The sequence below is a fragment of the Bos taurus genome, chromosome 18 (assembly GCF_002263795.3).
Source record: "Bos taurus isolate L1 Dominette 01449 registration number 42190680 breed Hereford chromosome 18, ARS-UCD2.0, whole genome shotgun sequence".
Lineage (NCBI taxonomy): Eukaryota > Metazoa > Chordata > Mammalia > Artiodactyla > Bovidae > Bos > Bos taurus.
The window spans coordinates 64,713,117-64,730,800 of record NC_037345.1 but is presented as its reverse complement, the minus strand read 5'-3'; the positions used below and the strand labels follow the sequence as shown (position 1 = coordinate 64,730,800).

Below are 17,684 nucleotides of genomic sequence, written 5' to 3'. Positions count from 1 at the left end.
AAGAGGAAACACACTAAAGAGGATGAAACACACTTAAATTTATTCTACAATGTCATTCATTATTGCCCTGATACCAAAACCAAAGACACTATAAAAAAGAAAAAGAAAATTAAAAGTGGGGACAGGGGACAAATTTTGATCCTGAGTGTTGCTTGAGGTTGATATCTTAATGCATGGTTTGACTGCATGACTTGTGGTTTTGTCCTGTCTTTGAAAAACAACTCAGTATTTTGTTAGAAACAGGGTAGGACCAGATTTAGTCTGAATCTGTAGTTATACATTGCAGGCAGTTTTCCTGGCCTTTGCTTATATTCTTATGGAAGAGAAACCTAATATCACTGACATGATTCACATGACTGATATCTTAGGTTTGACCAAATATATTCTGCCTAAGGTTGGGTTTTGTAGAAGCAGAACCTGACCAGAGTTCAATGACATATGATTTATCTAGGGGAAATTAATATGAGAAGTTTAATGACTGAGTACAAGGAAAGGGAAAGAGCTGGCAAGGGTGCAGCCTGATATGAAATCTCTTATCTGAAATCTACCTTTCGGAGATCAGGAATGTGAATGGTAGGTACCACATGTTTATTCCACCTTAAGGAAAAGGAGCATCTTTTTGTAGCTCCAGACAATCCTTTAATATTTCCCAGATATCCTGCTGTTTATTTTTTCTAAAACGTTAAACTTACCTGTAGCTGCACAAATCCAGGTATGTGACGTTTTACTTGGTATTATTTCTGTACATTAATTTCTTCTCTTGGGGAGTCTGGATTGCATAGCTCTGGTTATTCTTTAAAAATCAGCCCATCAAAGAGTAAAACATCTCACTTGTTTTGCCAAAAAAGAGTCAGGGCTTCCCTGGAGGCTCTGGAGTGGTAAAAATCCACCTGCCAAAAAAAAAGAATCTGCCTGCCAGTGAAGGAGACATGGGTTTGACCCCTAACCTGGGAATACTCCACAAGCCATGGAGCAACTAAGCCCACACACCACAACCGCTGGGCCTGTGCTCCCCAACAAGAGAAGCCACTGCAGTGAGAAGCCTGCACACCTCAGCTAGAGAGCAGCCCTGCTCACCAAAACTGGAGGAAAGCCCACACAGCAGTGAAGACCCAGCATAGCCAAAAATAAGTAAATAAATAAAGTCATTTTAAAAAAGCAGAGTATCAGAGCCCTATATTCAAATGCCTACAGTTTGCCTCACTTGGGTGTTTGATAGATTCTAAGATAAAATATGTTCAAAAGCGAATTTTAAATATTTCCTTCTAACCTCCTCCATCTACACCACCACCACCCTTCCCATCTCAATGACTGATAAATCTACCCTTCCAGCTTAGATAGAAACCTTGAGTCATCTTTTTTTATTGTAGTGTGAGGCTGACTAGGAGATGGAGAAGCCATGTTTTGATCTGATGACATGAAGCTGTGTAAGCACAACCACGTGCAAATCTTCAGTAATAAAGACACTATATAATGAAAACGTGGCATCTTAGAGTGAATTTTCATTGAATAAAGACGAATGTACAGAATGAAGTGATTGTGCATAATCTTGCTACCAGACTGAAACTGGTGGGGAATCACCTTTCACAATCTCAGAGATAATTTCAAATCATTTGGCAGATAGTATTGCCATTACACTAGACTGAAATTCAAAACAAAACAAAACAAAAAACATTACGTTTATCTGAGTTCAGGAGGCCACTCTGTACACATTTCTACCACTGCAGGAAATGTCTTGCAGAAAATGAAATTTGGTAAATCTCCTTTTCAAATAGATCCCAGGTGTCACACCACTAAAAGAAATAAACATGCCTTGTAATGTGCAGTGAGAAATACTATATTGATATAACAGGTGGGCTGGATAGGAATACAGTCAGTGAGTATAGAGGCAGGGAAAATGTGTTTTCTGAGGGAGAGAGAGACAGCATCTTGGCCACATGATTCAAGGCTGCCTAATATCTCCGTCTTCCTGTCTTTGGAGTCTTTTCACTGTGTTCCATCACAGGTGTTGGAGTTCACAGAATGACCCTCAGGCTTCTGGCTCCCTGTGACTGAAGAGCAGCAAGATAATGTTTATCAGGTCCAATCTTCGAGTGGATGCACCTTTTTTTCCCCCTGCTGCACCACACGTGGGATCTTAGTCCCTTGGTCAGGGACACAGCCGAGCCCTCTGCACTGGGAGCACGGTGGCTCAGGATTTTGGACCACCAGGGAAATCCCTGAATTTGCTTTCACCCTGCTTATCATGGTCCAGCGTGTCCCTCTGAGATTTTAGCCTCCTGGCACATGAAATAACACGTTTAAGAATATTCCTTAGCTGCGGAAGATACTACACGGAAACGGGGTGGTGGCCATTTAAGAAGACGCCAAGAGCCGCTTCCTCCCCTGCCACCCCTCTCCTCCCCGCCCGCCGCCGCCCGGAGCCCGAGGATGTCCTTTTCCAGAGCCCTTTCCGCGGGTACTTAGAATCCTCGACAGAAATTCCCAGAATCGCGCCCTTCGCGGTACCAGGCTGGGTTGCGTGGCCGTATTACCCAGGCGGCTCTGCGGCAAGAGGCGGTTGCTCTGGACCAATGACTGTGCACGACCGGGACCCCGCGCTGCACGAGACTTCCGGCGGCGCCCGCGTCGGGGCCTCGTTGCCTCCGCCTGAGTTGTGCTTGGCTTCGCAGGCGCGTCGGAGCCTGTCAGCGTACGCGAGGCTGGAGCAGAGCGAGCGGGGAAGAGCCTTCCTCCCCGCGCTGCCCAGTAGAGTCGAGGGTGGGCGTGGTGGGGAGTTGCGGCGGAGCACAGTTAAGCCCTCGGAGCCCTCCGTGATTCCCCACCTTGCGTGGCCGGGGGACCCTGCGCAGGGCACCATGGCGGCCCTGGCGGCAGAGACCTACCTGGCACCGGTGAGTGGATGGCCCCTTCGGCCCTTTGAACGCCCCGCCACGTCGTCCCAGCGCCTCCATAGAGAGGAAGCTGTTGTCCAGGGTCTCTTCGCTTCCCCTAACCCTGGGGCTTGTGGAGGCTGGTCAGTCAGTCCCAGCCGAGTGTCCTAAATCCAGGCCGGGGTTGATATGGATGGGTTCCCAGTGCACTTGATCTGTGCAGGGGTGTCCCAAGCCCATGAACCACTAGATGAAAATGCTGGAGGTGAGGCTGAGCGGCGTTAAGTTGTGACTCGCATAGCCTGTTGGAAACCGTGGAGAAAGATCTGGAATGGCAGACTGAAGAAAGGGTCCACTTCTTAGGTTGGCGGGCACCATGGAGGATTTGGAGGCAAGGAGGGAAGGAAGCTGATCCAGATTTTAATAAGTTTCCTCTACATGTTGAGTGGAGTCGCCAGCGAAGGACAGGGCTCCCTGTAACCCCCACACGTACGTGGAACCCTCTGTGCCATCCTCCATGTGTGTTGCAGGTGTGCAGAACGAACTTTAGAGCCCGCATCCTGGGTTCAGCTCCAGGGTCTGTCCCTGCCCACTAATGGGGAAGGTTGCTAGGTCCTGACTCCACAGTTTCCTGTGCTGTGAAATGGGGTTAATCCCAGCATAGTCTTTCTGCGTTCTGGTGAGAGATGAGTAGGGCAGGATGTGAAAACCACTGAATGCAGCACAGTGCACCCAGAGACGCTCAGGAAATGCTAGTTATGGCTCTTCCGTTACTCTTATTTCTAGGGTCGAAGGAGGTCTTTTTCCCTAGGCTTGTCCTAACGGCAGTGCTAGAGAAATGGGCTGTCTCAGACCGTCTCTGTCTCTGGACCACCTGAATGGAGCGCTTTGAGGAAAGCACTCAAGCAACAGGATGGAGACTTCAGTGTGTGTTGTGTCTGTGCCCCTCCCAGGGCTGTGACCTTGAGCAGGTCTCATCGCTGCCCTTGTCTCCCATCCCTTGGGGTTAATGAGGATATTAACATTTCCTTCTCCTGGCTTATGGTGATCAGAGAGGGTATTGCCCAGGATCCAGCCAGGTAGCATCGCTCCAGACAATTCAGGAGCAGAGCCCCTTGTCCTAGAATGATCTTAGGGACACCCCACCCCACCCCCGCCGGGGAATCAGGTCTTGGGGTTCCCCTGGTCTCAGGCTGTGTCCAGGTGAGGCCTGCAGGAATAAGGAGAGCCTGGGGACAGATGCACAGCATGTGCAGCATTTTTAGAGTCAGGATGCTCAGTCATGGCAGACCTCGTTCGCTCCTGTGTCCCCATGGACTGCAGGCCGCCAGGCACCTCTGTCCATGGCATTCTCCAGGCAAAAATCCTGGGATGGGGTGCCATTTCCCACCCCAGGGGATCTTCTCGACCCAGGGTTTGAGCTCGCGTCTTGCGTCTCCTGAGTTGGCAGGCAGGTTCTTTACCACTAGCGCCACCTCACTGCTCCTCTGCTAGGAGGATCCTGGGGTGGGCTGGGAGCCAGGAAGGTCACTGGATTCATCTTGGCAATTGCCATCTGCTTATGCAAAACTAGCTTGCCATTTTCAGCAGCAAATTCATCCTTCTGTTAAAGACATTTCCTTTTATGTGAAAAGTGAGGTGATTAAAGATAGGGTGGTGGTGCCTTGTGGGAGCCTTTGAATGTCAACACGCAGCAGGTCCCAGGATTCTCTCCAGCGTGTGACACTGTTTGCTCTTGTCACGGCCCCAGTCACCGCCAGTAATTGTCTTATGTATTTGCTATTTGTTTGTGTGGCCCTTCCTCAGAGAGGGCTTCTCACATTTGCTCTCAACCTATGTGCTTCCCTGATCCCTGATAGCTCAGTTGGTAAAGAATCTGCCTGCGATGCAGGAGACCCCGGCTGGATTCCTGGGTTAGGAAGATCCCCTAGAGAAGGGACAGGCTACCCACTCCAGTATTCTTGGGCTTCCATTGTGACTCAGCTGGTAGAGAATCTGCCCACAATGCGGGAGACCTGGGTTCGATCTCTGGGTTGGGAAGATCCCCTGGAGAAGGGAAAGGCTGCCCACTCCAGTATTCTGGCCTGGAGAATCCCATGGACTGTGTAGTCCAAGGGGTTGCAAAGAGTCGGACATGACTGAGCGACTTTCACTTTCACTTTCTCTAATCTTCCCACTGTTTTCTTTTTTTTTTAATAATTTTATTTATTTATTTTTGGCTGTTCTGGGTCTTTGTTGCTGCACAGGCTTTTTCTGCTTGCGGTGAGCCGGAGCTACTCTTTTTTGTGGTGTGCAGGCTTCTTATTGCAAAGGCTTCTGTTGTTACAGAGCCCAGACTCCAGGCGCTGAGACCTCTGTAGTTTAAGCACATGAGCTCAGTAGTTGCAGCTCCTGGGCTCTAGAGCACAGACTGAGTGTGACGCCTGGGCCTAGTTGTTCTGAGGCATGTGGGATCCTCTTGGACCAGGGATCAAACGGGTGTCTCCCGCATTGGTAGGTGGATTTTTTACCACTGAACCATGAGGGAAGCCGCCCCTCTGCCCCCCACTCCGTTTTCTCATCATCAGAATCCTTAGAGCCAGCCGATGTTGTCTTGCTCAGTTATTCAGTTGCTTATTGAGAATCTGTGAATCCCTGTTTGCTGCTTTATCCCTGGGCCTGGAACAGGGCTGGCCCTATATGTAATGAGCTCACTAGCTGCTTGTGAGCTGGTGGGCACTCATGACCCTTGGAATCAGTTCAGACCCCAGCATGGCCCCCTGCAGTTGTCCCTCTGACACCCTCCGTGTGGAGTGTGTGTCCCCTTCCCCTCCATCCTTCCCCAGCTCACTGCCCTCCAGCTGCACCATCCTCCACTCGCCAGACTCTTACCGACTTCCCAGCCTTTGCCCTCGCAGTCCTCCCCGCTCAGGATGGCCTCCAGTTCATCCCTGTGCATTGCTCAGATCTTTGCTCAAATACCACCTCTTCTTTGAAGCAGTCCTGATCTTTCTAGTTCCAGCTAAAGTACTACCTGCACCCATTTGCTTGGGATCTAGCTTTTTTGTGCAGAGCTGGGTGCTGGTTGAGATTTTCCAGGGCCTTAGAGGGGCAAAGAAGAGAAATAATCATTAAAAACAATGGTCATAGCGGGCTTTCATGGGGCCCTTGGTTTGCTCTGAGGGACTTTTGTTACCTTTCATCTTCTTCGATCCCCACCTCTTCAAAGTTAGGTTCTGTTATTTTCCTGAATTCTTTATAGACGAGAAACTTGAGGCTCAGAAGTGTTACCTGCACCAGGTTACGCAGCTCTCAAGTTAGTTGAAACTCACACCTTGTCCGTCCGCCACCAGAAGCTGTGCTCCCAAGTACGGCAGGCTGGAAAGGCCTGAGGTGAACACCTGAAGTAAGCAGGCTCTGATCCCACCCAACACCCCAAAGCGCATGATGCTACTCTGTTTGACTTGCCAGGCACCAGTGATCCTCAAGGATGTGGTTGTGACCTTCACCCGGCAGGAGTGGAAATTACTGGACCTGACTCAGAGGACCCTGTACCAGGAGGTGGTGCTGGAGACCTCCAGGCTCCTGGTCTCACTGGGTAAATTTCTCTTCACCTCCGTGGTGGCAGGGGTGGGAGTTCTGCAGCCTCCTTCTGGGTTCCATCCTCTCGAGGCCTGGGTGGTGGAGCCACCTGCACCCTCCCCCCCCAACCAATCTTCCTCGCCATGTTCTGGGCTTGCTTCCTCCCACTTGCTCTCCCTTTGTCTCCAACATGGATGGTTGAGCAAGAAGCCTGGTCCTCCTGGCGGGAGGAAGTGGGGCTCCTGGGAGCAGGGTGTCCTGAGGACCTGTCCCCAGGACCTGGGAGAATCCACAGGCAGATTCGCACCCTGGCTCTGGGTCTCACCCTGACTTCTCTCTGTGAGTCTGCTCGGGTCACTGTCTTTTCACAACAGCTTTGGGTAGGAGTGGGCACCTCAGTGCTTCTCTCTGAGACCCTCAGATTTCTTATCTCTACTCTTTTCAGCGTGTCTATGTCATGCCCTTTCTGTGAAGGTGTTTTTATGACAGAAAGTGACCTCTTGCCCCAGCACTCAGCAGGGGCTCAGCCTGAGGCCCCTGTAAAAGATTCCCATGATAGGGATCTGAGACCTGATTTGAACTGGCCTGTGGTGAGAATCCGGCATCACCTGGTGAGACACGTGGACTTAGATTAATCAGAGAACGTCTATGGGAAGAGTGGGTGTCTTTTCCAGGGGTCCCGTGGCTGCATGTGAGCAGGTTTTGGATTCTATAGGAGGGAGGCTGTTGTGTAGACATTGCCCGAGGCTGGTGTTTGTGCCTTGGTTTCAGGACCCGGGGCAGCACTTTTTGTCATGCGTGGGAGTGCCGTTATTCTGAGACCTTCCACCCTAAAAACCACACTCGAGAGAGTCTTCACAGTCTTTACAAAACACCTTTGTTCTGTATCTCCACAACCAGGGTATCCCGTTTCCAAAACAGAACTAACCTGCCTGTTGCATCCTGGACGAGAGCTACGGATGGTGAAGGGAGCACTTTCCCCAAGCACTTCCTCAGGTGGATTGCCAAGATCCAGGCAGCGGTGCTCACTGCAGACTGGGAGGGACTGTTGTCTCTGAAATTCTGGGGAAGCTTCTTATTGAGACCTCTCTGGGGATGCAAGTTACACCCAGAAGTTGAAAAGGCCAGAACCAGCTTTGAACAATCATTAGATCCCTTGTGCAGCCATGCCCAGGTCCTGTTCATTATATGCAAACAATCTAGTTCTTATCCCTTATATACCCCACATCATTCCTGACTCCATCCCCTTCCTGAATGACACCCCAGTCCACCTGTCTCATCTTCTCTTGTCTGCATGAACTGCACACCCCATGATCGCTGCACTTCCACTCTGTCTCCTACACCAACTCTCCCAGCCACTCATCTCACCTCAAACCCTCACCACTCTCCACCTGCTGACCTCAGCCTATGAGAAAATTCATGTTGGAAATAAAGACTGCTTGCTTCTCTTTCCCTTCACTCAATCCTTTCAGACTCATCTGCATCTGATTGCCACTTGAAGCCTTTCTTCTCACCTCCCTCTGTCCCTCCCATGACAAATTCCTGAATTAGAAACATCTCCCACCTTCTTGGGCATTCTTATCATCTCTTATCCACCCACCCCCCCCCCCGCCCCCACTCCCTGAGCTCTAGAATGGCCTCGATCAGTGTGACTATCTGTACAACCAGCTTCTCAGAGGCTGTTTGTAGAAGAAAGGCCTACATTACACTTCCATTCACCCCCCTTATTCTTTTTGTTTTTTTAAACTGAAGTTTAATTTACACATATCAGTGTTCATGACTCTTAAGGCCTTAGCTTGATGAATTTTGACACATGAATAAATCCAAATAACTACCATCAGGTCAAGATCCTGACCTTAGGAGGCTCCTGCAGGCCTTCTTAGTCCATACAACCTCTTACAAACATAACCACCAGTACAACAAGGAATTTTTACTATTCATGAGTGGGTAAAACAGAACTTCATAGTGTGTTTTCCACTTATCTCCTTATTGATCATCAGGATGTCTGTGAGATTCATTCAGTTCAGTTCAGTTGCTTAGTCTCTTTGGAACCCCATGGACTGCAGCACGCCAGGCCTCCCTGTCCATCACCAATGCCCAGAGTTTACTCAAACTCATGTCCATCGAGTTGATGATGCCATCCAAGCATCTCATCGTCTGTCGTCCCCTTCTCCTCCCACCTTCAATCTTTCCCAGCATCAGGGTCTTTTCAGATGAGTCAATTCTTCACATCAGATGACCAAAGTATTAGAGTTTCAGCTTCAGCATCAGTCCTTCCAATGAATATTCAGGACTGATTTCCTTTAGGATGAACTGGTTGGATCTCCTTGCAGTCCAAGGGACTCTCAAGAGTTTTCTCCAGCACCACAATTCAAAGGCATAAATTCTTTGGCGCTAAGCTTTCTTTATAGTCCAACTCTCACATGCATACATGACCACAGGAAAAACCATAGCCTTGACTAGACGGACCTTTGTTGGCAAAGTAACATCTCTGCTTTTTAATATGCTATCTAGGTTGGTCATAACTTTTCTTCCAAGGAGCAAGCATCTTTTAATTTCATGGCTGCAGTCACTGTCTGCAGTGGTTTTGGAGCCCAAAAAATAAAGTCTGACACTGTTTCCACTGTTTCCCCATCTATCTGCCATGAAGTGATGGGATCAGATGCCATGATCTTCGTTTTCTGAATGTTGAGCTTTAAGCCAACTTTTTCACTCTCCTCTTTCACTTTTATCAAGAGGCTCTTTAATTCTTTTTCACTTTCTGCCATAAGGGTGGTGTCATCTGCATATCTGAGGTTATTGATATTTCTCCTAGCAACCTTTATTCCATCTTGTGCTTCTTCCAGCCCAGCGTTTCTCATGATGTCCTCTGCACATAAGTTAAATAAGCAGGGTGACAATATACAGCCTCTACCTACTCCTTTCCCAACTTGGAACCAGTCTGTTGTTCCATGTCCAGTTCTAACTGTTGCTTCCTGACCTGCATACAGATTTCTCAAGAGGCCAGTCAGATGGCCTGGTATTCCCATCCCTTTAAGAATTTTCCAGAGTTTGTTGTAATCCACACAGTCAAAGGCTTTGGCATAGTCAATAAAGCAGAAATAGATGTTTTTTCTGGAACTCTCTTGCTTTTTTGATGATCCAGTAGATGTTGGCAATTTGATCTCTGGTTCCTCTGCCTTTTCTAAATCCAGCGTGAACATCTGGAAGTTCACAGTTCACGTACTGTTGAAGCCTGGCTTGGAGAATTTTGAGCATTACTTTACTAACGTGAGATGAGTGCAATTGTGCAGTAGTTTGAGCATTCTTTGGCATTGCCTTTCTTTGGGACTGGAATGAAAACTGACCTTTTCCAGTCCTGTGGCCACTGCTGAGTTTTCCAAAGTTTGCTTGCATATTGAATGCAGCACTTTCACAGCATCATTGTTCAGGTTTTGAAATAGCTCAACTGGAATTTCATCACCTCCACTAGCTTTGTTCAAAGTGATGCTTCCTAAAGCCCACTTGACTTCAAGTTTCAAGATGTCTGGCTCTAGGTGAGTGATCATACCATCGTGATTATCTGGGTCATGAAGATCTTTTTTGTATAGTTCTTCTGTGTATTCTTGCCACCTCTTCTTAACATCTTCTGTTTCTGTTAGGTCCATACCATTTCTGTCCTTTATTGTGCCCATCTTCCCTGGTGGCTCAGACGGTAAAAGCGTCTGCCTGCAATGTGGGAGACCTGGGTTCAATCCCTGGGTCGGGAAAATCCCCTGGAGAAGGAAATGGCAACCCACTCCAGTATTCTTGCCTGGAGAATCCCATGGATGGAAGAGCCTGATGGGTTACAGCCCATGGGGTCGCAGAGTCGGACACGACTGAGCGACTTCACTTTTTCTTTCTTTGCATGAAATGTTCCCTCAGTATCTCTAATTTTCTTGAAGAGATCTCTAGTCTTTCCCTTTCTATTGTTTTCATCTATTTCTTTGCACTGATCACTGAGGAAGGCTTTCTTATCTCTCCTTGCTCTTCTTTGGAACTCTGCATTCAAATGGGTATATTTTTCCTTTTCTCCTTTGCCTTTAGCTTCTCTTCTTTTCACAGCTATTTGTAAGCCCTCCTCAGACAGCCATTTTGCTTTTTTGCATTTCTTTTTCTTGGGGATGATCTTGATCCCTGTCTCCTGTACAATGTCACAAACCTCCGTCCGTAGTTCATCATGCATTCTATCTCTCAGATCTAATCTCTTGAATCTATTTGTCACTTCCACTGTGTAATCATAAGGGATTTGATTTAGGTTAAGTCAAATTCATGTGGTTGCAGTTGCTTGGAGTGTGATGCTTTCATACTGTATAATATCTCATTGTAGTAATATGTTAAAGTTTATGTTATTTCTTCTCCTGTTGATGAACATCAGTAGTCATTCAGTCGCTCAGTCATGTCTGACCCTTTGCAACCCCATGGACTGCAGCACACCAGGCTCCTCTGTCCTTCAATGTCTCCTGGAGTTTGTTCAGATTCATGTCTGTTGAATCGGTGGTGCTATCTAACCATCTCATCCTCTGCCGCCCCATTCTCCCATTGCCTTCAATCTTTCCCAATAGCAGGGTCTTTTTCAATGAGTTGGCTCTTCGCATCAGGTGACCAAAGCATTTTTTTTTAACATTATAAACATAACCACTATGAGCAGTTATGTTGGGTGTATACCCAGAATTGGGTTGACTCAGACATGGGATAGGTGTGTATTTAACTTGAAGAAAAAGCACCCAACGATTTCCAGTGTGGTTGACCTTCTGGCACTCCCACCAGCCACATGTGAGTTCCCACTGCTCCCCACTCTGTCAGTGCTTGGTGTTCTCTCATTACTCTCTGTGGCACTTTAGAGGAGGTTCTCAGGACCATATACCTCCAGCCAAACCACAGGAGGGTAGCAGGGCTTAACATTTCCATCTTCCTCTTCCTGCTTGCTTGGTGATTTTGTTTCTTCTGTGTTGGCATTACTAATAGGCCTCATTTGTATATTGGATTCCCTTCAGATGACAAAGCGAAAACCAAGACCACAGAGACTGCTGCTTCTCAGCAAGCCTTGTTCAAGGGACACCTACTTCAGAGGTCACTGACTCAGGAAGTCTGCTGTGCTTCTCCGTTGGGGCAAGCTCGGGAACTGGAAGGAGTGTCAGAAAAGCAGGGAGGGCATTTGAAGACAGGAACAGTCCTTCGCAAGGAAACCCTCCCTGGAAACAGGATCCCTGAATGTGGTGATCTGGGGAGAGGCGATAGTTTGGGCTCAAAAGATTTACAAGATCAAGTCTCCTCAGGAGATGCTCCTCATGCGTGTGAGTCGTGTGTTTCAAGGGCAGACCCACTGTTTCACGGAGGGAAGACTTCCTACAAATGCAAGGAATGTGGGAAAGGGTTTGTCAAGAATCGCTTCCTTCTTCGACATCAGCGGATTCACACTAGAGTAAAACTCTATAAATGCAGAAAATGTAGGAAGACGTTTCTCAAGAAAGCAGACCTCACTCTACACTACAGCTTTCACACTAGGGAGAAACTCTATGAGTGCGGTGAGTGTGGGAGAGCCTTCAGCCGCAAGTCTCACCTCACGGAGCACCAGCGGATTCACACTGGAGAAAAGCCTTTCATGTGCGCTGAGTGTGGCAAAGCCTTCAGCCGCAGGTCACACCTCACAGAGCACCAGCGGAGTCACACTGGAGAGAAGCCATATGTGTGCAGTGAGTGTGGAAAGGCCTTCGCCCACCACTCTGACTTCATTCGGCATAATAGAACCCACACTGGGGAGAAACCCTTTGAGTGCAAAGAGTGTGGGAAAGCCTTTAGTGAAAGCTCTTCTGTAACTCGCCACATGAGGTGTCACTCTAGGGAGAAGCCCTATGAGTGCAGTGAGTGTGGAAAAACCTACAGCTACAGCTCAACCCTCACCACCCATCAAAAGATTCATAGTGGAGTGAAATCCTACACATGTATGAGATGTGGCAAAGCCTTTTACAAGAAGACTGGGCTCAGTCAGCATCAGAGAACTCATATCGGGAAGAGTTCTTTAAAGTAACTATTGTGGTGAATAGTTTGGCCAGAAGAAAAATGTTCTTTGGCATCTGAGACTATGTACCCAAGTAACCCCCTATGTCCCCTCATGTGCTCAGTTTTGCTGTGATTGTGTGTTGCCTTTAGCTGTAGCTGTAGCTGTAGCTAACCCCATCTTTCATCCCTGTTGCTGCACACAGTGTCCTGGGTTATGGAGATGGGTGACTGGGACATGAGTCTTGTGACTCGTGTCTAGAATGGGAAACAGACATGATAACACACAGGTGAGGTATGCCAGTGTTGTTGCTGTGATAGTAACATGCCTGCAATCCCCATCCAGCATAATGAAGAACAAGGTCAAAACTGGCATGGAGGCCAGATGTGATCAGAAGGAGTCATCCAGTGGCTGCGAGCTTGGACTCTGGACAGTTGGGATGCCAACATTCCTGAGCTGTGCCTATCACCATCTGGATGACCTTAGTCATGTCACTTCCGCACAAGTCTGTCTGCATGTCTGTGAAAGTAGAAAGATGTCTGTTAAACTGTAATGCGTGGGAAGAGGAACAGAAAGTATACAGGGGTGATATGCAGAGTGTGAGGTATGGCAGAGCCTCAGCCATGTTTGAAGATGGAGAAGAGCACTTGCAAATGGAACAGCATGTGCCAAGATCCTGAGGTAGGCCAGAGCCGGGACTGTCAGAGGAAACAGGTGGTGGGCAGTGAGATGGAGGGGCAGGGCATCATGAGAAATGTGGATTGTATTGCAACTGCTCTGGGAGCTGAGGAAGGGACTCACAGCACAGTGGGATGGTGTCATTTGTCTCTAAGCCTCCCTTTGGCTGCTGTGTGGAGCACGGACTGAGGAGGATAAAGAACTGATGTTGGAGAGAGGGAGGAGGCCACTACAGTCCAGGAGGACGTTGACAGTGGACTGGCCCAGGATGGTGGCTTTGGAGATGACCTGGGACACGTGAGGAGGCAGAGTTGATGGGACATGTGCATAGTTTGGATGTTGGGGTGAGTCTCCGGGAATGACTTTACCCCTTCAGTCCTGACAGAGCCCTCTGCATCCATAGGAAACGTGACCCATGGCTTGACAGTGTGTTCCAGTTTCTTAGTCACAAGTTTCACAGTTCGCAGTTTCACAAGTGTGGTGAGTGAGGCTGAAGGTCCTTTTCTGGGATACACAAAAGTCAGAAAGACTTGTAGTTCATCCTGGTAGTTTGGGCAGTTGAGTTTTCCATGACCTTATTTCTCTGACCCAGGAAGGGTCCTGGCCCTGCTCAGGTTACATGACTTTGGGCGGGAGGGTGCGTCGAGCAGTGATGAGATTTCCGTCACCTGGGCCACCGTTCTCAGCTGTGCTACTTAGTGGTGCCCGTGACCCAGACCAGCTCAGGGAACTTTGGGTTCTTGGTCTCCTCCCTTGTGAACTTGGAGTTGAATTAGCCGTTGGAACCTTCATTATTTATGAAACAAGTGTGTTGGCCAACATGCCTCCCCAGGTTGTTGTGAGGTTAAAGGACAGTGTTGTAAAGAGACTGCCATTCGGCTGGGTATGTGGATGCGCTTCAAAGTTGGCTGTTGTTACTCACAAGTTCCCTCTCCACGCCATTCTCTTCCTTCCTCACCAGGAGATGTGCTGCTGGTAATTTCCTGATAGCTTTTCAGCAGGTTTTAGTTCTTAAGAAGCTTGATCATGGGCTCTAGTGACATTCAGCATCAGGTCTTGGTTCTCCATCAGCCAAATTTCTGTTTCTCTGAATAGAAATTCAAAACCTGCCTTTAAAAATCTCTTGTGAAGGGAATTTTGAGCTGCCCAAAAGTGCTGACTGCTTATTTAATTTACCCCATATTTATTTAATGTTATAGTTGATATGCATAATTTCAGTTTAAATATGCACTCTTATTTTTTGGATTTTTTTGCATCACTTGTTCTTTTTCTCCCCTCCTCCCCTTAAATTTTCTATTAATTACTTATAGGTTTTCTTTATTCTAGTTGGAAAGCATATTCTCTAATTGTGTTTGTTATTGTTTAAGATTTATAAGCACTTATTAAAAACAGTAGAGCACAGAATTATAAGTACTTTTTCTTCTTTGCTACTAAGACACTTAACAGTGTATCTGATTCTTAGTCTATGTGTTGAGACCTTGTATGTTAATTTCATCATTCTAACTCCACAAGGAAACATCATTCATGTTTAACACAAATTATGAGCAGTTGCATCCATCTATGCAGGCATTTACCCTCTTGGATCTTCATTGTTTCTATCATTGCAGGTCTTCCATCTGAGATCAGTTTCCAAATCCTTAAATATAAACTTTAGGATTTCATTTTTGTGTATTAATTTTCTATTCAATTTCCCATATGGAGTTCAAAACAGTCATACTCTTCTTTTTTTGGCTATGTTCTGTGGCGCCTGGGATCTTAGTTCCCTGACCAGCATTCAAACCCGTGCTCCCTGCATTGGGAGCGAGGACTCAAGCACTGGAGCACCAGGGAAGCGCCTACTCATACTTCTTCTTAAAAGGCAACTTTGCTGTGTGTATAGAAATCTACACTGGCAGCCTTGTTCTTCAGCAGGTCCTTCAGTGGGTCCTGCCACCGACTCCAGAACTATAATAATACTGGGAATGCGTGCCAACCTACTTTGTTTATTGCCTTGTTGTCTTAGTTTAGGTTAAGAACAGAGGAATGGGGTTTGAGGTTTTCAACCCAAAAGTAATAAATAGTGCTGAATATGTAGGGGGGATAATGAAATCCATTATCCCAGTGACTGAACTGATGAATTATACTAGAAACTGGGTAGATGGTCTCCTATCCAACTGTTTCTTTATCAACACACAGCTTATCTTCCATGGACCGTGTCAATGAGTTTCGGACAATGGCATACGGGCAGAAGCGATTGTGAAATTGTGTCTTCACGGCATCATCTCATGTTTGCTTCTCTGTTGGGATGTCCTTGTGGGTGTGTGATTGCTGTTCTGACACGCCCCAGGATTTAGTGCTGTCTTGGGAGCTGCAGGTTCAGGCTATCCATGGACTGACCATGTACAGGCAGTTTTAGCAAATTCCTTGGTGATGCTGATGTTACCAGCGTGGGAACCACTGAGTAAAATCATTTAATGTTAGTTCACAAAGACAGTGTAAGCAACTTATCTTTCTAGTACCATTTTTGGGTTGGTTTGTTTGTTTTTAGTTTTTTGCTCTGTTGGATACTCGTCAGCCATGAACCAACCGTTCACTCTCAGAAACAGACATTGACAGAATATCAAATTATCAGCTGCTCCCCTACCTCATACACTAGACATTGTGTGTGCCTGCTCAGTCATGTCCAACTTTTTGCAACTCCGTGGACTGTAACCTACCAAGCTCCTCTGATCATGGGATTTTCCAAATGAGAATGGAGTGGGTTGCCATTTCCTCCTCCAGGGGATCCTCCCAACCCAAGGATCAAACCTGTATCTCCTGCACTGCAAGTGGATTCTTCACTGCTGTGCCATAGTGTAGTACCTACATTTAAATCCCCAACTGGGAATGGAACCCGGGTCCTAAGCAATGAAAGCACCAAGTCTTAAACACAAGACCACCGAGGAGTACCCTTCCCCATGATTTTTAGTAGCATATTTTTCCTGAGGGTGTGACAGACTTAAGAAGCTTGCCAAGGGCTTCACAAACAGGGGTCTCCGATTCAATATCTCTTGTGGATGGCTTTGCCCAACATGGCCACAGAAATCTAGAGTGGTCATCTTTGGAATCACACAGCATTGTTTTCCAGGGTCTCGCAGGGTTGTTTGGCCTTCGCTGTGGAGAATGGGAAGGGTGGGATGCAAGACAGAAACTACATTACCCAACGGGCTGTGCTTGTGCGTGGGTGGCGGGACACTCGTCCAATGACGACCCAGGACAGAGCTGGACGCTCCCGCGGAGGTGGAGGCCGGACTTCCGATGACGTGACGGAGGCTGATGGGGGTCAGTGCCTCTCCTTGGTGGAGACCCGAGTCCAGACCGGGGGCTGTTTCCCGGGTAGCTATTAGGGATCAAATAAGGAAGGAAGGGAACGAGAATTGGACCCTACTCTGCGCCTTTGTGCAAGCCCCCCGCCTGGCTGTGCGTTCTTCGGGCTCTGCCCCAGCCCTCCTTCCTTCTGGCCCACTTGTCCTTCTGTGGCTTTTACACGTGGGGAGCCGAGGCTCCTAGTGCGGGTCAGCCAAGGTCACGCCTGGCCAGGGCCGGATGACTAGGGAATCCACTAAGCTTGAAGGACCCGCCGGGCTCCCTGCTCAGTTCACGGGGTCCGCTGGCGACGGTCAGCTGGGCCGGACGCAGGTGAGTGGGTGGCCTTTAGGCCGCCAGCCCCTGGAACCGTGGTCCTATTAGCCTCGGGATATGACACAGAGGATGCTGTTGTCCTAGGACTTTCCCCCTTCCGCTCTCTCTGCCCTGGAATTTGGGGTACCCAGAGATGAGTCATTCTTGGCCCATGGCTCTTAATTGAGTAGGGGATTGTGTGAAACACGTCCATTTTGGGAACCCGGTAGGATGAGGTAAGGGTTTCAAGAACTAGCATGTGCGTATGCTTCGATGTGGCACTGGACTGGGGATGTTCTTGAAACCCTAAGTGTACTTTATGTTTTGGGGGACCTGAGACCAGGTAGGCAGAAATCAGCCACGGAATGGCAAATGAGGAGCTGGGCCTTGTGAGGGCTGTGGGAGCCAGAGAAAGTTAGAGCTGAGAGAGGTGCCCTAACTCAGCTCTTAATAGTGATGCCTAAAGCTCAGCTTTTCTGTTCACCTGTGTGAATTGAATCGCAGAGAAAGAGTTTTGGATGAAGTAGAAGGAGGACACAGCATGTTCCCTCTAAACAGTGTGTCCCTACTTGGAGAAGATAGTTGAAAGTTTTGTAGTAATTGTTCAAAGAGGGCGTGATCAGCATCAAACATTCTTCTGAATGGTTGGTGGTGAGGTAAGTAGGAGTTTGCATCATCAACCTTCAGGTCCAGCTGGTCTGGGGTCTACATGCTTGTGGGCAGCATACCTTCTTAATCATTAATTTCTCCCACCTGGAGGGGGTTTCAGTATCTACAAAATACCTCAAAGATATTGTTATATGTATCCCATGGTGGGGAAACTGGACCTTCCCCCAAGGCTGCTCTTGATTGTTTCTCCCTGGTCTCACATCCCCTCCCTTCCCTAATTAACAACTGCTTGGAATTGTTAC

The 17,684-nt window shown here is 47.9% G+C and overlaps 1 protein-coding gene across 1 annotated transcript; it reads left to right on the top strand.

Moving 5' to 3' along the window:
• The first annotated feature begins 2,072 nt into the window (after positions 1–2,072).
• LOC100335593 (zinc finger protein 550-like) lies at positions 2,073–15,353 on the top strand. The gene is made up of 4 exons (XM_015458482.3): positions 2,073–2,894; positions 6,324–6,450; positions 7,335–7,430; positions 11,453–15,353. The coding sequence occupies exons 1-4, from the start codon at positions 2,574–2,576 to the stop codon at positions 12,484–12,486; spliced, it is 1,578 nt and encodes a 525-aa protein (XP_015313968.2). The 5' UTR covers positions 2,073–2,573; the 3' UTR covers positions 12,487–15,353.
• Positions 15,354–17,684: the final 2,331 nt, after the last annotated feature.

What these genes read in the sequence shown, in the direction of transcription:
- LOC100335593 (XM_015458482.3), top strand. Translation starts at nt 2,574, where the DNA reads ATGACTGTGCACGACCGGGACCCCGCGCTGCACGAGACTTCCGGCGGC. An exon ending in CAGAGACCTACCTGGCACCG is followed by an intron (nt 2,895 to 6,323) that starts GTGAGTGGATGG and finishes TTGACTTGCCAG; the next exon opens with GCACCAGTGATCCTCAAGGA. An exon ending in CAGGCTCCTGGTCTCACTGG is followed by an intron (nt 6,451 to 7,334) that starts GTAAATTTCTCT and finishes CTCCACAACCAG; the next exon opens with GGTATCCCGTTTCCAAAACA.